At 35.8% G+C, this 22,627-nt stretch overlaps 1 protein-coding gene across 9 annotated transcripts in view; it reads left to right on the forward strand.

Annotated features, from left to right (window-relative positions):
* The window catches only part of NF1 (neurofibromin 1), a 317,585-nt gene that overhangs the window by 148,299 nt on the left and 146,659 nt on the right, over positions 1-22,627 (forward strand). For all 9 annotated transcript variants that reach the window (XR_006196423.1, XM_042915411.1, XM_042915410.1 and 6 more), the window contains exons 9-14: positions 1,360-1,533; positions 2,018-2,140; positions 2,384-2,458; positions 7,684-7,815; positions 14,744-14,878; positions 18,370-18,483. Coding sequence is in view for 8 of the 9 variants with exons in the window: in XM_042915411.1 (XP_042771345.1) it covers positions 1,360-1,533; positions 2,018-2,140; positions 2,384-2,458; positions 7,684-7,815; positions 14,744-14,878; positions 18,370-18,483 (753 nt within the window). In the remaining variant the exon portion in view is untranslated. The remainder of the gene's footprint in view (positions 1-1,359; positions 1,534-2,017; positions 2,141-2,383; positions 2,459-7,683; positions 7,816-14,743; positions 14,879-18,369; positions 18,484-22,627) is intronic.

Consider the following 22,627-nt stretch of genomic DNA (forward strand, 5'->3'; position numbering starts at 1 on the left):
GAACCATTCAAAGAACCAACATTAAAAAAAAAAAGATTATTTCTTTAGAGAGGGGGAGAGAGAGAGAGTGAGCAGGGGAGGGGCAGAGAGAGAGAGGAGAGAGAGAATTCCATGCGGGGCTTGAACTCACAAACCATGAGATCATGACCTAAGCTGAAATCAGGAGTCTGATGTTTAACTGAGCCACCCAGATGCCCTGAGAGCTTTCTTCTTTTTAATGTGAGCATTTCCAACTATAAATTTTCCTCTTAGCGCTGCTTCCACTGCATCCCATTTTTGGTGTGTTGTGTTTTCACTTTGATCTGTTTCAAGATGTTTTCTAATCTGTGTTTTTTTTCCTTGACCATTGGTGTTTAATTTTCATATATCTGTGAACTTTCCAGTTTTCTTTCTACTGTTGATTTCTAGTTTCATTGTGATCAGAAAAAAATATTTCATATGATTTCAATCTCTTTAAATTTGTTAAAACCTTTCTTGTAGCCTAACATATGGTCTATCGAGGATATTGTTCATGTGAACTGGAGAAGAATATATATTCTGCTGTTTGATCAGTTTAGCTTTTGACATGTTATATTTGAGAATTCATGTAAGTGGAGATGTGAGGTTTTCATTTAGGAGAAGGGCAGAGGGAGAAATGTGTTGATGAGCTGCAAAGAGGGCTTGAGATCACAAGAATGGACAACTTTTTGTGAGGAACAGAATGTAGAGCAATATTGGTATATCCTTAGAAGGTTGAAGGTTGAATATTGTCTGGAGTTTCAGAAAAGGATCGACAGTTTGGCATGGACCATGACTAAGGTAGTATAATATTTAGAAATATTTTGAAAGAGAATATGATCAGCTGAATTCAGGGTTGAGAAGTCAACTACCATGTTTGGGAAGGACTGTTTCTTAAGTCCTTTAATAATTCAACCAAGAGGGGCACCTGAGTGGCTCAGTCGCTTGAGCGTCCAACTTCGGCTCAGGTCATGATCTCACGGTTCGTGGGTTCGAGCCCCGCGTCAGGCTCTGTGCTGACCGCTCAGAGCCTGGAGCCTGCTTCAGAGTCTGTCTCCTTCTCTCTCTCCCCCTCCCCTGCTCACGCTTTGTCTCACTCTTTCTCAAAAATAAATAAATGTAAAAGAAAAATTTTTTTTAAATAATACAACCAAGAAAGTGAAGAACAGATTCTGATTCTGGGGATTTGAGAAACATGTCAGTGATGACAACTACCTAAATTTTGAAATAAAAAATTGGAAATATCAAGTATGTGGTTTTAGAATATGATTTTTAGAGGCTGATCATTGGCTATATTATGAGACAAATCTGAAATGTTAGAAACTTGGCATATTGTCTCGTTTCTGTATTTGAATTCTGTAGAAGTTGTTTCTGGACAGCCTGCGGAAAGCACTTGCCGGCCATGGAGGAAGCAGGCAGCTGACGGAGAGTGCTGCAATAGCCTGTGTCAAACTGTGCAAAGCAAGTACTTATATCAACTGGGAAGACAACTCTGTCATTTTCCTCCTAGTCCAGTCCATGGTGGTTGATCTTAAGGTAATTTGCTTTTTACTTCTCTACTACAAACTTTAAGAATACCTAAGGAAAAATAAACTTCCAATATTAGTATTATTATGCTAGATAGTTGTCAGAGATCATCGCTAACACCGAAGTTCTGAATCTTCTTTGATGATACCTTCGGAGGACCTGCTTTTGTTGTTTTTGGGTTACTCAGACTAAATAAAGTGGCTTAGAATTTGACGAAAACACAGAATTAGCCAGTTTTCTTAAGTTATCATAAACATTCAGACTTGGTTTTACAATAACGTAGAAATGAGGGCCTGAAAGGAACCAAACATGGTACAGCAAGCATTTTATCACCAATGAACCACAACGTTAGTGTTTTCTACTTCTTCTGGCAACTGAATGTTATTGCCCTCTGCGTGGATGCTGTGTTGATACTATTAAATACTAGTAAAAAAAAAAAAAAAATACTGCATGACTGTTTAAAGGCTTTTGTTTTCTCTCGGGATTTTTATAGAACCTGCTTTTTAATCCAAGTAAGCCATTCTCAAGAGGCAGTCAGCCCGCAGATGTGGATCTGATGATTGACTGCCTTGTCTCTTGCTTTCGTATAAGCCCTCACAACAACCAACACTTTAAGGTGAGAACATTGGTTTTTATCCAGTTATGCTTACTGATGCTGTTGATCCTTTCTTTATAAATATGAAAAGACTATGAAGATGAATTGGTATTTCTCAATATTATACATTAATATTAATTTTAAGACCTTAAGAATGTATTCTGCTTTTTAAAAACTTTTTTTCTGTTTCTTTTATTCTCATTTGTGCTACAGGATATTTTTCTCTTAGAAATAATATATGATTTTTTTTCTTTTCCCCTGTAGATCTGCCTGGCTCAGAATTCCCCTTCTACATTTCACTATGTGCTGGTAAATTCACTCCATCGAATCATCACCAATGTAAGTCCAAAAGGTATTGCTAAATTACTTAAAATTTTTTTCTTCCTTTATTTCTTTACAAGAAAGACATTCTTGGTTTACAAAAGGTTTTGAACTTAGATATATGGTATAGGAAGATTTCTCACAGGTGATTATATCTAGTAATTGATATACAGTTGTATTTTTCATATTTAGTTTCATATTCAATTTGGCCTTCCTTTATTGAGGAAGGTGGAGTTAATAGGATCCTTTGGAAAGATTAAACCTGAAATATTTTATTTGCATCAAAAGCCCTTGAGAACAGTGCCACTGAGAATATAATTGAACATTTTCATCCCCAAACTGTTTTTTTTTTTTAGTTTATTTATTTCCTTAGATATGTTGGGGGGTGGGGCAGAGAGAGAGCTGGGAGAGAATCCCAAGCAGGCTCCGCCCTGCCAGCGCAGAACCCAATGCTGGGCCCCAACCCACGAACCATGAGATCATGACCTGAGCCGAAACCAAGAGCTTGACGCTCAACCGACTGAGCCCCCCAGGTGCCCCACATCCCCAAACTCTTTACATATTATTTTAATATTTCTAGCCTTTCCCCAGCATTTGATATGTTCTGACTTGTCACCTTACCATTTAAGTTAAAAGCAGTAACTAACAATATGTTGTAGGCCAGTATGGTACATTTAGAATGGTGAGATAATATTTGATTGTACTTTTTAGTCTTCCTTAAACACGTGAAATATTAACACACTTAAATAGAGGTATTGACATGATACAAAAGCATATCAGACAAAATAAGCAAGTTCATTAAGAGATACTTGTGAAACTTTGGACTCTGATGTGGGTACATTAAGTAGAAGGATGATGAAACCTTATCAGATTTGGACCATGAAGTTAAAAAATGCTTTTTTTCTGATTATGAAAATAATATTTTGAAGGTTCTCAAGTGTTATTTACCATAGCTCTACTTTTATCCATTTATGGATAGTCATAGTTATGTGTAAATTGGCCACATTTTTTCTCCCTCAAAAAGAACGTTAATCACTGATAACTTAGGTATATTTGTCCTCTTTATAGGCAAATTCCACTTTAAGAGTGTATCGCTGATGAATTAAGAGTACCTCCCCACATTTATTTGCCTTGGATGCGTTGAGCTAAATGAAATTCTGCCCACTTTCTTTGCTTTTATCCATCCCTGCAGGGCAAGAATAACTGTCAATAGAGCTGACTAGTGACACGTTTCATTTTCTCCATGGGCGCTAGCATTCTGGGCAGGGCAATTCCTTGCTGTGCAGGACTATCTTGTGCATGGCCAGACACCTAGTATCCCTCATCCTCATTTCATTAAATACCGTTGGGCCTCTTCCCTCCTCCCACCCCCAGACATTGTGGGCAACTGAAACGCCTTGAGGGAATGATATGTTCCTCACTTGAGTATCATTGGATTAAATGATAGGCGTAAATAACGTGAAATGCTATTTATCCCCGAAGGGAAACTTTAATGAATCTGATTGCAGATAAGGTATGTTTGTATTAAAAACTTACAAAATTTTTACTTTACTTTTGCCAGGGTAATGAGCAAGACATTGTATCCTTAATGTTTACTTTCAGGGTCATTTAAGAAAAAAAGAGATGACTTCCCCCCCCCCTCAGGTTTATGTGTAATTCAGAATTAAAATATTATTATTTTTCTCCTTTGACTTATAATACTAAACACACTCCATTTATTAGAGTGGACGGTTTTACATAAATGCTTACAACTTGATTTAATAAACCCAAGTGTATACTTTTTTGATTCTTTGTGGCTAGTTACTTTAATTGTGAAATATTTTTGTCTACAATCGAATACATAGAGCACTTTCAAGCATGGACTTGGCACTGCTGTAAGTGGCTGGGCTGCTCCTTTGTGGGTTTAAAGCATGCCTGGAGTGGTACTTCGTGCATGCCTCCATGTACACGGTGAAGTGGTCGTGCGTCCTTCTGTGCTCCACTGGGTACTGCATGTGTGAGGGCACGGTGTGTCTGTATCGGAGGTCACGTCTGTACGAAATGAAAAACCTGTATCGACTAACTCGACCTTTAACGAGTAACCTGCCAAAAGCGTAAATTTGAGTCTATAAAGTATCTTCTAAAGGTATACTGTAGACAATGGGTACTTTATCTTATTATAGGATGTTTGATAAATTGTTTCTTGTTAGGGTTGGTGTTTTTGTTTTTGTTTTTTCTCCTTCCTGTGGTTTGAGGCTAATAGATACTGAATCTGAAGTACTTTCTGACTGAAAAGGACTATTTGTAAAGTAAATATGCAAATTTATGGAATTGACTATTACAGAGTCTCACTGAAGACAGTTATGGAAATAACTTTGTCTTGAAATCACATGAAGTTTTTCTGAGATATTTGGACTCCTAATCTTAAATTTATTCATAGTATAAAATTTCCTTTTCAATGATTCTTGGTTCAATACACCTCATAAGTTCCTGCCTTCCATGGTTCTTTAGCCAAATTCACAGATTTTGTTTCTTATTATCACATTCTCGAGTAAGATAAAAGTTTTACTGATACGTTTTTGAGGGTTATGTAGAAGTGGTAATGGTTTGTAGTTGGGTTTTTTTTTTTTTTTTCCCTTCTGTGAAACATACTCATACTCCGTTCACAAGTACAGTGTTTAGGTCTAAGATCTTCTACTGTTTCTTCTTAAGAAATCTGCAAGCCTGTTCACTATTTGAATTTTATCATACTGTAAACATTTGTCAGCTTCAAATATGGTACTTCTAGTACGGTCACTTTTTTATTATGGCATGCTGTAAGAGATGAATTACAGTTATAAGATCTGTGTTACGTACTGAATCCTTACTGGCTTCCTTTGGGTTAAGTTAGGTATGTTGTTATAATTGGGAAACTAAAGAAATAGTAATACACATATCTGACCCAGGTATCTTAGCCATCAGCGGAACATGCTGTGGCTAGTATGGTACTTAGTATTCACTCTGTTTTGTCCCTTATGGCAGTTTGTTGTAGTTTCCTTATGGGTAGCTCCCGTACTGAGAATGACAGGACCTCTTCCTACCAAGAGGCTGGATAAGTTGTTCTCTCCAACACATTTGAAAATTTATTTAAGCAATCTCTTGAAGAATTGTCATAGTTTGCTCATACTATGTACTTGTAAAAGTATTGCCATTTGTTTGGCAATAAACGTAGTGTTTTTGAGGAAAAAAAAAAAGAATGTCTATTTTCGTCGACTAGTTTCAGAACGGACACATTTAGTACCTGTGTAAAACACTATAATTTTTACCAACCACATGATGTCTAGTTTTTAGTGCGTATTTAATTTGAAAGTGTATCTTCAACTTTTATATTAAAATGAATACATTTTTATATTATGAAAGTCACTAAATCATGAGTTAAAATCCAATTATTTTATAAGATGCACCTGGTACCATGGTACAATTTCAACAGCTATTAAAGTAATGTAGTAGTTTGGATCAGGTGTTATATGGGATGCATTTCTCTTTCGTTAGTTTCTGACAGGATATTATGGGGTCAGGAGAGTTAGTAGGACCTTTATCTCATTGCATTTTGTGATTATTCAGCCTTTGTCTCTTTAAGCCGATTAATACAAGCTGTGTAAATTAGTAAATAAATGGAGATCAAGCTGTATTGATTGCTTGGGCAAGTCAAATGACTGAATTGACCAGAGTTTAAAGAATCCATTATATAACCAAACTAAAATTTGATCATTTGTTAGGTAGGAATGAGCTTATGTAGAGTGAGGGTTGAGGGAATAGCAGTATCAACCGTACTTTCCAAAGAGAGTAGTATTTCTTCCCTCACAGCTTTGGGGTCCCTTCCTAAATAGAGTTCAGTATTCAAGTTGTGTGTCGTAAGTTGATTGTATAATTTACTACCCAGTAAATAGAGTTTCGTAACCCATAGTTGTAGGTTAAAGTGATATAACTTGATGCTGCTGCCTAAAATACTCTGACGATTATGGGTGAAGAAATTAAAAGTTGAGAATTTAACGAGCTTAGTTTTGAGTGAGAAGGAACCTGGGATTAGGATATGAAGCTCTTAAATCCTCCGCCTGTGTTAATTCAGTCATTCTGAATTCACATTCACGTGTCTCCTCTGCAGTGGGAGTGTCATAAACTGGATGCCTGTGTAATAACCTATGTGTTAAGTGGTCCCGTACGGCTTGCACAATCTCCATACATAGTGAACATTCATTTTTTTCCTGACCAATAGACTTTATAGTTTTCTTCATTTTAGTAATACAGTAATTTTTTTTTTTTTTTAAGTTTGTTTATTTGAGAGAGAGGGCATGCACAGGAGGGGCAGAGAGGGCGGGGGAGGAGAGAGAATCCCAAGCAGGCTTCACGCTGTCAGTACAAGGAGCTGGATGTGGGGCTCAAACTCACGAACCTGTGAGATCATGACCTGAGCTGCAATCAAGAGTCGGATGCTTAACTGACTGAGCCACCCAGGCATCCCCATAATATAGTAATTAATTTTAAAGTTACATTAGACACTATTCAAATAAAATAGTCACTAGAAACTAGAATCAGAGCTAAATGGGCGAAACTGACAGAGATATTTACATAAAATAATTACATCTAAACAATATTTAGCTATGAGCAGTTTGTCCTTGTGGTAATCATTAGTCTTTTCATGTATTATACCATCATTGCATATCAATTTAAGGTTATAGGTTTACTAATAGCTTTATCTCATTTACTAATTTTATGTTGTACCAATCACTGTTGTTTGTAGGCATATAAGTGATGGTTTGCCGCATAGTCCTTCAACATTGTGTTGAACCACTAATCTTTCTTAAAACTTTGATAATAGCATTCTTATGTGGGAGAATATATACTATAAATGCATATGTTTCTGAAATATGTAAAAGTTAAACTTAAAAAAAAAAAAAGAAAAAGATTGGCTACAGAATTAGCTTTCTAAAGACTCTTTGTTTTTCAGATTCATTGGCTTATCAGTGAGAAAAGATAGTCTCATATGCCCATGCACATGAAGTGGCAGTTTGTCTCATGTTCATTATTATATTTTAAAATACATGTATGGTTCGGTGTTTGAATTAAAGATCTTATTTGAAGACTTTGGAAATCATGGTGTGTGTTTGCATGGTCCTAGAAAATTTTTCACGGAAGGCTAAAACCTAAGACTACAGTGTTAACCAGAGCATGTAACTCATGCATATTTATACTTTTCTTCTCTTATGGTCTCTGTTTTTCTCTAGTCTGCGTTGGATTGGTGGCCTAAGATCGATGCTGTATATTGTCACTCAGTCGAGCTTCGAAACATGTTTGGTGAAACGCTTCATAAAGCAGTGCAGGGTTGTGGAGCACACCCAGCAATACGAATGGCACCGGTAAGAGGAATCGTGAATTTTGAATTCCCCCTTCTTCCTATTGCGTTTTCAGTGTCTCTATCCTATTCCTGTTTTTTTGATTATTTTAGAAAATCAAATGAGTCCTTCCTTTTCTATAAGTATGGTGATATGTTGCATCCTGCAGTATTGTTGCAATGCTAGCTAATGGTGTTTGTTTTTCACGATTTCAGTGAGTCAAACTTGTTTTTCTTAGAGAAATTTTCCCACAAAATGCTGTTAAAAATCTTAATTTCTTTTTCTTTCGTTCTCCTTTTTTTTTCCCCCTTACTTTCTTTTTGCTGTAACTTTTCCTTACTAATCAAAATATTTTGGTTTGCTCTTCATCTTTGGGGATGAGTAGGGAAGCTGACTCCTGGGTTAGAGTGAATGTTTCTACACCGTTTTTGCCACTGGATGCTGGACACTGCACATAGGAAATTAGAAATAAAATGAAACATTTTTATCTAAAATAAAATATTTCATATTTCAGCAAATGTGCTATCATTCAGCAAATGATAGGCACTTTGATATTGAAGTTCATGTTTAAACTTAGTAAAAAGAGTCTTTTCAAATGAGGTATTCTAACAGATTAGTACTCTTAAATGGAATTTTAAAACTCATATGGAACCAATTGAAACAGACAGTTACAGGATCATAGAAGTCATTTCTTGGTATTTATGTATAGCAAGAGTATTCTACATGGCAACTCTTGACATTGATTGGTGGTGCTTTGTCTTCTGCTTCTTATTTTCTATTCTTATTGGCTGTTGTCGCTCACATGATCAGATGCCAACCAGTCACTGTTTTGCATGGCAGTGGGCTTCTGTGGCTGTAAGTATGATCCACTGTAACTACCTCAGAAGAGTCCTTGGTTTCTTTGACTTTTCTGTGTATAGTTACTGTTATAGTCACATCATGTCATTTCAAATGAAAACATAGCATGTTTTTACCTATTGGAAAAACATTTTTTGGTAAAAATTGGTAAAAAATTTTTTCTGGTAAGTTAGCCATTTCACACTTATAATTTAAATAGCTTTCTCCTCTTTTCCCAAGTTTCCTTAGTCAATAAAATATTTTGGTTCAATACAATTGTAGTTCACTCTTATCCAGTTGTCAGTAGTTGTTTCTGAGGATTATTTATCTCAGATGTTCAAATAGAGAAGTTTGCTATACTGAATACTTTAGGATTATTTAGTCTAAGAAATTATAGCCAAAGAACATGGAAATTATGTTTTATTCAATAAAATAAATAAAACACAAACTATTTTTAGTTGACTTTTTGTGATGCCAAGTACTTAATTTTTTAAAAAATCGAAAATTTCAATCTAAGTTAATTGGAGGTAAACATAAATAATAGCTACTTAAATGTTAAATAACTAGACATCGTTTTACAAGTTGTCTTGGAAAATGACTTAAAATAATTGTTTAACCATTCATTCTAGATATCCTATAGTAAATAGAACTTTGACTTTTTAAAATTTCTAATTCTTCAGGCAGAAAGTTAATGGCCTTCAATAGTAGAAACTGGTAGAAAGTTAATAGTCACTTCCACTTTAACTTCAGTATCCACTTTACCAGCCATCTGCAATTTCACTTCCTGTGCATGAGGACTGAAAGAAAGTGAAACGAAATTAGTCCTTTGAACAAAGACAAAATTTGACTGGTAGTCTGAAAATGTTCCCTACATTTAGAAGTTATTTTACATCTTAGCCTTACTTATTAACTGATTCCAGGAGCAACATACTGTAGTACTGAAAGTTCATAAAAACCACAGCTAGACTTCTTTTGGTCCAAGGACACCTATGATAAGAATTGAGTTTTTATTTCCTATTATTCTCTGAAAGTGTCAGTATACATTTGATTTGTGAAATCATTCTTAAGCTGTTTACTTTCATATCATTATATATGAAATTTTGTGTGTATGTATGTGTATGAATATGTACTATATGTGTATATGAAGTTATACATAGTGGCTGAAGGAGGGTTTTCTGCCTGATATTCTTACCGGGAAAATTAATTAACAAATTTAATCTGAAATAATTTTTTAGAATAATAAAATTTTACTATTGAGATGATCTTTAAGGTGAATCTTTTCCCTTTTAAACCTGGTGCCGTGAACAGTCAGACAGTAAATGTGGAAATTCTGAGCTCTCCGACAAGCTGCCGGGCATAGTGTTAACACCAGGGAAGCGTGATGAGCTAAAAAGACAAGGCACTTACCCTCACAGAGATGCCAGTCTTGTAGCTCTTGCTTGAGCACTTCTTCTTTTTTTTTTTTTTTTTTTTTTTTTTAACGTTTATTTATTTTTGAGACAGAGAGAGACAGAGCATGAACAGGGGAGGAGCAGAGAGAGAGGGAGACACAGAATCTGAAACGGGCTCCAGGCTCTGAGCTGTCAGCACAGAGCCTGACGCGGGGCTCGAACTCACAGACCGTGAGATCATGACCTGAGCCGAAGTCGGACGCTTAACCGACCAAGCCACCCAGGCGCCCCGCTTGAGCACTTCTAGTAAAGAGCTCACCACAGGTGGCCCTCAAGCCTGAAACATAGGAAATTTGTAATAAGTGGTTTAAATGTGTGACATCAGGGTTTCTCAACCTTGGCACTGTTGGCATTTTTAAATGTTGTAGGAGACAGTTGTAAGGGACTATCTTGTGTTCTGTAGAATGTTCAGCAGCATTTCTAGCCTCTACCACTACATGCTAGTAACACCACCCCGCTGGCTGCTGGTCTTGAAAAGCAAAAACGTCTCCAGACATTTCCAGTTATCCCTCGGGAGACAAAACTGCCCCCAGTTGAAAACCGCTGTGTTAACATGATATGTTCAGTGCATTGTCCTCATTTGCATTGCCCCAGATGTTGTGTCTGCTTCTTCCATAGGACAGCACTGCAGATATTTCAGTAAAGTTATCTTGAACTCCTGAGGTTTCTTTTTTTAAATATGATTTTAGAATTGGGAGGGGTTTAATTATTTCAGCTTTCTTTAAAAGCTTGTGGGCGTGTGTGTGTGTGTGTTTGTGTGTGCACGTGCGCACGCGTGCTGTTTGATCTGTTTTTACCGCTGAGGAAACTGAGGCACATAAAATGTTTAGTGAATGACAGTCATGATTAGTGAATAATTGCCATTCTTTCCAGTGCCTGTCCAGTTCTTTAGCTGTCTTACCTCATTAGTGCATTAGTTTGATCAAAGCAGGAGCTCCATCTGGCTTGTCCAGCACTGGGTTCCTGGCCCCCCAGAACGCTATCTGGCACGTAGTAGGCATTTAGTGCATATGTGTTGAATGAGTGAAGTAATTTCTTTCCTGATTTGCTTTTAAACCTCTCCTCTTCTGCTTCTCTTCTGGAAAGGACTCAAGCTAACATTTTTTTTTTTTCCAATTAAAATGACATATGAAGATCTGCTTTTAGTGTTGCAGATGTGGTATAATTGAAGAATACCATTAACCTGCTGTGTCTGCATATCGTGTTTCTACTAATAATATAGTCTAAGATTACATTGTTTTCTTAGATTGAGCTCTTCATCACTTAAACTCTTTAGCCTTAACATACACACAATGGGCCATAGTTTCTCCATTTTATACTTTGGTAATATTTTTAAAAGTTTGAAATATTTTTCTTAGCACTAATCGTTTACTGTTTTAAAACTTGGGTAGCCTATTAATGATAGCTGTATGAGTTTTCACAAATATGTGTGATTACTGCACATTTTGCTTCTAAAGGAGATATGCTCTTACATGCCTGTAATTTAGTCATAGTCTTAAATAAGGTGACAAATGGTTTGGGCCCTTAATAGACAGCTGCATACTCTGATTAATGAATTTATTCCTGGGCGCGACTGCTTCTCTTCTTTGGCCAAAGTGCGTGTACTATGTTGGATTCTTACTAATATCTGCAGGATGGAAGGTCAATAAATTAATGGATGGATAATTTTTTTTTTGTTTACATTTCTGGTTAAAAATGTATTTCTTCTTTAGCATGCTGTTCCGCCTTTTATAGAACCCCCTAATGTCCATTAATTAAAAGGTATTTGAATTGAAAACTTTATTTAACCTTTTCAAGTCAGTGCTGGAACAGAATTTATATGCTGATTCCTGAGATGAAGAAATGACACAATTAAACTATTATTTACTGTTAGAAAAATGATTACCGAGTAAAAGATAATTATTAAATCTGTTAATTGTTCTCTGATCTGTGTTCCTGTGCACTTGGTTGTGTCAGGGAAGAACAGTTGCACTTAGTTACATCTTAGTAAATATTTGTTCCATGAGAGTTGATCACCTTGATCTAAGGTGTTAGCATGACTTAGAATGAAAGAATAAAGTTTAATGGGAGCAAACGGTAAAAACAGAATTGATTAAATGCATTTGGTAAGATATTTGCTGTGGGAATATAAATATGCAAGCAAACAGTATTTCTGAGTTTTGCTATTTCCTTTCTATATTGATATTCTTGAGCATTGATGTGGATGTTAGGTAGTAGTTCTTCCCCTTTGAGGACCAGAACCCTTCAGTGTCCTCAGGCATACTAACAAATGCGTCTTACACTTAGACGTGGAGAATTGTGGCTGTGTGTTACAGATGTGCATCTCTGCTTTTTACCTTTGAAGGACAGCCTATTTACTTGGACATTTTTATTATGTGTTCATAGCTGCTGAATATCCTGTTATCTGTATATTTGCGATTTTTCCTAAGAAGCCATACAGGTACCCAACAGGCATATGAAAACATGCTCAACGTCACTAAACATCAAGGAAGTGCAAATCAGAACCACAATGACATATCACCTCACACTAGTCAGACTGATTAGAAAAAAGACAAGAAATGACAGGTGTTGGCAAGGATGTGGAGAAAAGGGAACCCTTGTTCATTGTTGGTCACGATGTAAATTGGTTCAGCCTATGGAAAATGGTATGGAGGTTTTTCAGAAAATTAAAAATAGAGATATTATACAGTCCAGTATCTCCACTCCTAGGTATTTATTTGAAGAAAGCAAAACACTGATTTGAAAAGACATGCACTGCTATGTTTGTAGTAACATTATTTGCCATAGCAAGATATGGAAGCAACCTAAGTGTCCATTGATAGATGAGTGGGTAAGAAGATGTAGTTGTGTGTATACACACACACACACACACACACACTCTGGAATATTATTCAGCCATAAAAAAAGAATGAAATGTTGCCATTTGCAACAACATGGATGGACCTAGGGGGTATTATGCTAAGTGAAATAAGTCAGAGAAAGACAAATATCATATGATTTTAGTTGTATGTGGAATCTAAAAAACAAAACAGACTGATAGGTACAGAGAACAAACTGATGGTTGGCAGATGGGACGGCAGTGGAGTGATCAACGAAACAAGTGAAGGGGATTAAGAGATACTTTCAGTTATAAAATAAGTAAGACTTGCTGGAATACACAGCATAAGGAATATAATCAATAATATCGTAACCACTTTCTATGGTGGCAGATGGTAACTAGACTTACTGTGGTGACCATTTTGTAATGTATATAAATATTAAATCACTATGTTATACACCTAAAACTAGACATATTTTTAAACTAAAAGTATTAATAAATAAAGGCATATGTGTCAAAACTAGGTATTTTATGTCCTTTTAAAGAAAAGGGGGAAATGATTTATAACAATAGAAAGAGGTGGTTTTGTATCCAGAATATAATTGTTGAATTTTTCATTGAGTAACATGCATAATTATGGTATCAGCACAGCATCTACCGCAGTATCTCTGTAATTGAAGCAAATTTTTCATGATTTATCTTTGTCAAAGGCTTCTTTCTTTGTTTTATCAATGTTCTTCAGGCAAAATACATGCATTCTGTAACTCAAGAGAGATGGAATGCCATTGAAGGAAAAAGCAGAACTTACCATTGAACTATTAAGTACAGAGACCGACCATATAGCATATTTCATCAATTCTAAGAAGCACTTTAGTTTTTAACATTTCTGAAATTGGGAACACATCTTATTTGGTGTCTTAGAGTTGACAGTGGTTTTTCATTTCTTGTGGTACATTAATGATGCATCTTAGTTAAATTAATGTCATAGATTCTCTGAAATATTTGTGTGTATTTGTGTGGGATAAATGTTAAATGAATTGCTCAAAGGATGTATTTGTGAGAGCTATAGACTAAATATTTTATCCCTAATGTGTCTACAGTTTGGAAAATTGTTCTACATAGGAGTCAACTTGATATTACAGTGTTTAGTATTTTAAGGAATTTTCATTTAAACTTTATTAAATACATTATATAAGAATAATATGAATGTTACAAAAATAGTTTCCATTTGTTTTTTATTTAAATTGAATTTTTTAATTTTTATTTTTAAAATATAATTTATTGACAAATTGGTTTCCATACAACACCCAATGCTCATCCCAAGTGCCTTCCTCAATGCCCATCACCCACTTTCCCCTCTCTCTTACCCCCCCATAAACCCTCAGTTTGTTCTCAGAAATTTTATTTTATTTTAGAGAGAGTGAGAGAGCACGGGGGAGAGGGACAGAGGGCGAGAGAGCAAGAGAGAATCCTTCCAGAGGGCGAGAGAGGAAAAGAGAGAGAATCCTTAGCAGGCTTCTTGCTCAGCGCAGAACCCAATGTGGGGCTCGATCCTACAACCCTGGCTGGGATCATGACCTGAGCTGAAATCAAGAGTTGGTCACTTAACCAACTGAGCCACCCAGGCACTGTCCCAATTTTCATTTGTTTTTTAAGCTTAATAATATTAACCTTATACTTACTCAGATGTTTCTACTCTTACCACACATACATCTGTGGTATAAAATGTCTGCTTTTTCAAAGCTTTTTAATAATAGATTTATTTTTAAAAAGTTAGATAGCTATTTTCGTTAACCTGATATCTGATTCTTACAAGGTGATGACATGTTTTTGTTTTTATTTGTAGAGTCTTACATTTAAAGAAAAAGTAACAAGCCTTAAATTTAAAGAAAAACCTACAGACCTGGAGACAAGAAGCTATAAGTATCTTCTCCTGTCCATGGTGAAACTCATTCATGCGGATCCAAAGCTCTTGCTTTGTGTAAGTATTTTATACGAGAGGTCTTGAAATTACTACAATAACTTAATTTGGTTTAAGTGAAATGCCAAGACCTTGGAGATCATTATTAGCTAAATAACACTCACTGACCCTTTCTGCTCATGCTTGAAACCTAAGACACCTGTAAGAAAACTAACTTAGAAGTTACATTTCTCTGATACCAATATAATTAGATCAGATTTCTTACCCTTTTACTCAGTTTTCCTTGTCATTAAACTAGCATGTTTTTGTGAGATCTTCTTTCTTTACTCTGTTACCAGGTTTGTGTTATTTAGACATTATGCTGGGGTGGTGGTGGAGGTAATGAAGCAACCATAAATCCGAGTGCTTTCTCGTGGTCGTAGTTGGTTTTTAAGTATCCAGTTGCTATTGCCAAACCCTTTATTTTTTTTTTTAATTCCCTTTCTTCCTGTCATCAACTTATTATCACTGGCTTTGCCTGGAAATACTGTATTGGAAGGAGAAGGAGATGGGAATGGGTATGGTTAGCACTTAATTTTTATCCTAACTGCTTTTGCAGCCTCAGATGGCATTCCTGAGGGCAATACTGTGGCACACAGTAGTTGGGAACTAACAGGTAAATGAGTGATAGTTACGTGAAGTGGTTAAAAGCATGGGCTCTAGAGACAGATTACTTATGTGATTTGGGTGACTTAACCTCTCTTAGTTTTCTCATAATGATAATAATAGTACCTATCTCAGATTGTTAAGCTTGAGATAGTACACTCATGCTTTTAGGAATAACGTTTAATAAATGCATAATAAGCACTAAATAAATGTTAACTATTATTATTATTATTAATAATAAAATGCAGTTGACATCAATATTAATGTTATTAATGCCCCAAGTATGACAGTTATGTATTGTGAAGGTCATAGGATAACATGTTTAAGCTTTGTTGAAGTTTCTCCAGTCTCTGGAGAGCAGCATCCAGAAAAATTTCTTGCTGTTTTGTTTAGCAGTAGGTTTTATAAGTGCTAAGGTGCTTTCAAATTACTACATATAGGAGTTCATAATTTGATGTCCGTATTTTCAAGAGTTCTGTGAACCCCTTCAATGAAAAAAAAGTGTAATGAGTGTTTTTTTCTGCAGAGAAATAAGAGGGGAGAGACACACACACAGAATTTCTAAAGGGATTAATAATGCCAAAGGAAGGCCTGTGATATTTTGAACTCTTTGAGAAGCCCATCCAAATTTGGGAGTCTAGTAGAATAAATTGTTAGAATTAGGCATGGAAAATTTCACAAAATCTTACCAGGGAGACAGTAAAAGTAATCAAATCCCCTTTCTCCTCATGTCTTTGTGTGTAGCACAAGTTATTTGTGGTAATATTTCATCATACATTTAATAGAGGACCAGCTCTCTGCATGGCTATAGTTCAGGGTAAAGAATGCACCAAAGTCACGAGTGCCGTCAGTGTTAAGTATTCCATTATTCAAAGAACAAGAACTTGGTCTTTTCCAAGATTGGAATTTAGTAAGCAGAGTCCATTTAAAATTGAAATTATTCTCTTTGCTGCCATCTAGTGGTTAGGCAACTTTTCTCAGAGTAACCAAAGGTAAGTTAAAGTAGATTCACTGTATACTTAATTATTTTCTATTTAAATCTTAGTAAATAGGAGAAATGTAGGAGTAACTTAAGTGATGTCAGTCATGGTATTTTTAAAGTAACACAATTTAATATCTTTCATCTCTACCTTAATCCATATTACTCTCATGTTGTCTAGCCTCCTCTAATTGTCCAGCTAACATCCTCTCCTACCTCCCTCTAAACATTTCTTTGCACCAAAGGTCTGGTGATCTCTTTAAAAAGCAAATCTTATCATGCCTTTTGTCCAGCTTAAAATGTGTTAGTTGAAATTGCTCTTGGAATAAAGACCTTTTGGTCTCCAAAGAGACCTACAGGGGCATGCAGAGTCTGACTCCTACCTGCCCCTTCTGCCACATCTAGCATTATATTTTTCTTTCTTTTTTCTGTAGTCATGATGGTCTGTTCATTCCATCTTACCACATTCCTTCATACCTGCCCCTGCTGTTTCTTCTGCTTATGATACACTTCTCTTTCCTCTTTACAATAGTAATTCCTGCTAATTTTGAGCTGTGATCACTGCCCTAAGGAAGCCTCCATGAAATTGTGCCACATTTCTCTATCACGGTGCTCATAGCAGCTTGTAGCTTCCTAGTTCTTATCTCATTTGCAGTTTTACAGTTGTTGGCCTGGTTATTTTATTGATGTTTGTTTTTCCCACCAGATTACATGTTCCAAGAGGGTAGGAAACACTTTTTAAAAAATATTTATTTATTTATTTTGAGAGAGAGAGTGTGCATGCATGCACAGGGGAGGGGGGAGAGAGAGAGAGAGAGACAGAGAGAGAGAGACAGAGAGAGAGACAGATTGACAGACACCCAAGCAGGCTCCATACTCAGTGCAGAGCCCAATGTGGGGCTCAGTCTCACAAACCATGAGATCATGACCTGAGCTGAAATCAAGAGTTGGATGCTCAACTGACTGAGCCACCCAGGTGCCCCAGAAACACATCTTTTCAACTTGTTGTGTCTTTGGTATTCAATAAATGTTACTGAGTTATTTGTGAATGAATATAAATTTTATAAAGTAGGCTAACAGTTGTGAATTATACTCCGGGATGAGGGCTTACCTTAATCATTATGGCGGGAAAGAATCTAGTTAGCAAAATAAAATAGGGACACAGGTTGTATTGGTCTCACTTAAATGAGCCATATGTTCGTGAAGTGTAAATAGATGCATCCAAGCTACAGGAAGCATTTTAGTCTCTTAAGGTAGACATGTGCATTTATGTACCCCGTGGATGTGCTTTGCTTCGTACCCGACGTTTTTCCACAATGAAGCAGACTGCAGTGTGGGTATCTGGAGGTGTGGATTCCAGCCTTGGATGGCCTAGGGCGGTCCTTTCTACTAGACCGGGCCTGTTCTTTGCCCTTGAGTGCAGTCATTTGTAAGATTAAAACCAGTAAGCTCCAAACCAGAGGTGTAGTATTTAGCCAGTGTAGTGTTGGTGAAAAAAATTACCTGCTCCTTATATATAAGGTATAATTTCTTAATTAAAAAGCTAATACTTAGTTTTTGTTTTCTTTTAATCAGAATTTTCTCTGGACATTATTCACATGAAGGAACAGCATAGATGTAGATTAAGCGACTCCTTAACAAAAGCAGTTCTGACTTTTAAAAAATTCCCCAATTATTTTATCGAGATATACACACACCATTAAATTCACTATTTTAAAGTGTACAATTTACTGGTTTTACTACTTTTACAAGATTCTGCAGCATTACCACTATCTAATTCTAGAACATTTCTAGAACATTGTCATAACCCTAAAAAGAAGCTTAGTGTACCCATCAGCATTCACTCTCCATTCCCTTTTCTCTCTGGCCCCTGTTAGGTGATAGATACATTTTTTTAAAATTGAAGCTTGCTTTTTTTTCCTTGCAGAATCCAAGGAAACAGGGGCCTGAAACCCAAGGCAGTACAGCGGAATTAATTACAGGGCTCGTCCAGCTGGTCCCTCAGTCACACATGCCAGAGATCGCACAGGAGGCAATGGAGGTAAGGGGAAATGAATTCTGGGCTCTTGAAGGAAAGCTTGTAAATGTATATGTTCTTCATGTTTCTTTGGTGTGTGGTGTCTACGATAGATGTCATTTCTGGACATCTGTCAGAGAGAGATGGCATTTCTAGAAGTGTGTTTGTGTCTGTGTGCTGTTTTATGAACTCTGGAGAAGGAAAAGGTTTAATTGCTGTATATCTCATGTAGCAACAATGTTGTGCAAATTATGATGCTTAATTTAAACCCTCAAATTTTTCTAATTGCAGCTGGCCTTTTGGAATTTTTTAAAAATATGTATTGAATTTTAAATTTGCATCTAATTCACATACCATAAAGTTTACTATTTTAAAGTGTGCAATTCAGTGTTTTTCAGTATATTCACAAGGTTGTGCAGCCATCACCACTAATCCTGAAACATTTTCGTTACTCCAAAATAAACCCTGCCACTCTGCATTCTCCTGTTACCCCAGTCACTGGCAACCACTAATCCCTTTCCTGTCTTCATAGATTTGCTTATTCTAGCCATTTCATATAAATAGACTCATGAAATATGCGGCTTTTTGAGTCTGGCTTCTTTCATTTAACATGTTTTCGAGGTTCCTCCATGGTATAGCCTGTGTCAATACTTCATTCTTTTTTATTGCCAAATAATATTCCAGTGTGTACACATAGGGCCTTCTGTTTATTCATTAGCTGATCACATTTGGTATTGTTTGTGCTTTTTGGCTATTATGAATAATGCTGCTATGAACATTTGTGTAAAAGTTTTTTTGTGGATATATTGCCAGTGGAATTGGTGGGTCATATGGTAACTGTGTAACTTTTTGAGTGACCAAACTGTTTCCCAAAGCGACTGTATCCTTTTATATTCCCATTAGCAGTGTATGTGGGTCTTATTTCTACATCCTTGCCAATACTTGTTATTGTCTGTGTTTTGGATTATAGCCATCCTAGTGGGTGTGAACAGAGTTGACTTTAAAAAAATTGTTTTTATGTTGATTGCTAAATATGGTTTTAATTTAAATCAATTTTATTGAGGTGTAATTTACATGTAATAAAATCATACAAGATTTAGAATATTTCTAGTTACCCTGGAAAGTTCTCATGTGTCTTATGATCCCTGTGCCAAAGACTACTGGTCTGATTTCTGTCATAGATCAGTTTTGCCAGTTGTGGAAGTTCATCTCAATGAAATCTTAGACTATATATTCCTTTTTGTCTGGCCTCTTTGACTCCCAAGTGTTTGAGATTTGTTCATGATATTACATGTGTTAGTTACTTCTTTTTTTTTTTAATTAAAAAAAAATTTTTGTATTGTTGGTAGGTATTCCGTTTGAGATGAAAGCAGTTTATTCACTTGTTAATGGCCAGTTAGGGTGAACATATCCATCATTGAGAGTTATCTTGTGCGTCTCAGTATTTCCTTCCTTCCTTCCTTCCTCCTCTTTTGTCCCTGTCTGCTCCCCTGCTTCCCTTGCAACCATTGATCTGCTTTCTGTTATAGGTTAATATGCATTTTATATACATGGAGTTATAAGCTATATACTCTTTTTGTCTATCTTCTTTAACTCTGCATAGTCATCATAAATTCATCTGGGTTGCTGCATGTATCAATAGTCCCTTTAAAAAAAAAAACACATTCCTTTTTATCACTATATAGTATTCCATTGTGTGGCCGTAGCATAATTTATTTATCCATTTACTTGTTGATATTTGTGTTGTTTCTAGTTTTGGGCTATTACAAATAAAACTTCTAGGAACATGTGCGTACAAATTTATGTGTAGGCATATGCTTTTATTTCTCTCTGGTGAATACCAAAGAGTGCAAAAATCTTACTCTGTGGTCTTTATGAGAGACACAGGTTAAGTATAAAGACACCAGAAGTTCGATAGTCCAAGGATAGGAAAATATGCTACACAAACAGAACTCAAGAAAGCTGGAGTAACATACAGAGTTTAAAGCAAGAAGCATTACTGGAGATAACATGGGACATCTCATGATTACAAAGGTGTCCAATCTATCCAGAATGTAAAACTATATGAATCTAAAAACAAAGCTTAAAAATATATAAAAATATATGGAGTAAAAGTAGAGATAGACAAATCTAGTTTTAGTCGGATGCTTGAGCACACTTTTCTCAATCTGATAGAATAAACAAGTCAAAAAGATAGTAAGGACGGAAGACTTGAACAACATAATTATCAGATACGAACTGTGTGACATACATTGAATGTGACACTCAGTAAATGCACTTTCTTTTCAAGTATGCATGGAACATTCAATGTATCCTGAGCATAAAGTGTAAGTCTCAACAAATTCTAAACAATTGAAATCATTCAGAGTTTTTTGTGACTACAGTATAATTAACTTAGAAATCAATAATAAAAAGTTTTATGAAATATCAAATGACTATGTTTTCATTCATACTCTGCCAGCAGGAATGTAAATTAGTACAACTACCATTAAAAATTGTTTTGCAGTATCTACAAAGTGAACGTGTGATCTAGCAATCCTATATGCTTGCCAAAAGACACATACAAAAATATTAATGGCAGTATAATTTGTAACAGCCACCCCCCCCCAAAAAAAAAACCTAGAAATACCTCAAATATATCTATATAGAACAGATAATTTTGGTTATATTCATTCCATTGATTACAACAATGAAAAGAGAATGGGCTACTATTGCTAAATGCAGAGCATGGATGAATCAGTATCACAAACATAATGTTCAGTGAGAACAGCCAAACACAAAAGGGAACATACTGTGTGATTCCCTTTATATAAATGACAAGCAGGCAAAGGTAATCTGTGGCAGTAGAAGTCAGAATGGTGACTCCCTTTGTTAAGGAGTAATGACTGAAGGGAACATGCAAAGGGCTTCTAGGCACTGACAGTGTTGGTCTAGGTAATGGTTACATGGAGTATATACATTTGTAAAACTTCTTTGAGCATATATACACTTTAAGATTTCCTACTTTACCGTTTGTATTGTATGTTTTATGTTACCAAATATATTTTAGCATTCGTCGTTTCACTCATTGCTTGTATTTGTGTACGTTGCTGTTGGACCTACAAATAGGTACACGCTTGCATACTCCTTGGAAGGCTGTTTGACAGTATTTTGGCAGAAGGTGTGCAGATACTTAATTTTTGTCCAGATAATTCCATTCCTGTAATGTTTTTGTTTCATCCTCTGAATACAAGAGGAAGAAGCTACACATATGTGTATGCTTATTGCTGTAGCTTATAATAGGGCGCTAGGAGAACTCAAACTATGCGCTAAGGAGAGAGCAGGTCAGTCCTCAATGACACAATGGTAAATGGCTAAATATCCGTTGAAATATGCCAATCACATGGCAACATGGTAAGATATTTATGAAATGTCAGACGAGTACACTATGTTTACAGCTTTGTTAGAATACATGTAGGGAATAAAATGGAAGGGAACACGATAGGGAAGCAATCATATTAAGGGGAAAAGGCTAACCCATTGTCTTTCATTACTTTAAAAAGTATTTCTTCAAACAAAAATATAGAGAATTGGCTACTTAAAGTGTCAGCAAACTATATTGTTTTTACACAATAAGTAACAATTGAATGTTAATTTGTGTGTTTTTTTTCTTGATATGAGAGGTATAAACTATATAATTTTTGAAGATTCTCACAATGAATTGAAGTTTTCATTATATATCTAAAAGTAATTACAATAAAACAGGATAATATAGGTCTGGTCCTGGTATAATTTATGTTTTGGAGTTACAAAGTCATCGAAGGTTAGACATTTATGTATCCTTTCCTAATGTAAGGCAGGTTTTCGAAGCAGATACCAGCGGTTTACACATTTGATTTGCTATTTTGAGAGAAGAAATCAGTTTTCATAATTTGTTCTGAACAGCATCTTATTGGAGTTTCAATAAAAGGCTTTAAAGGGGCTAAAGAATTACCAAATACACTGACCAAGGACTGAGAAGAATACACATAGCTCAGTGGGGTGCCTCTGGGGGATGCCACGTAGAATTGGAGTTGGGGCTGGTTCCAAGGAAGAGTCTAGGGTACACTTTGTACTATGATGGTTATCATTACTTCATAATGGTGTTTTTGTATATTAGCTGTATATTTTACGTGACTTCTTTAATTCT

Source organism: Panthera leo, chromosome E1 (genome assembly GCF_018350215.1).
Source record: "Panthera leo isolate Ple1 chromosome E1, P.leo_Ple1_pat1.1, whole genome shotgun sequence".
Taxonomy (NCBI): domain Eukaryota; kingdom Metazoa; phylum Chordata; class Mammalia; order Carnivora; family Felidae; genus Panthera; species Panthera leo.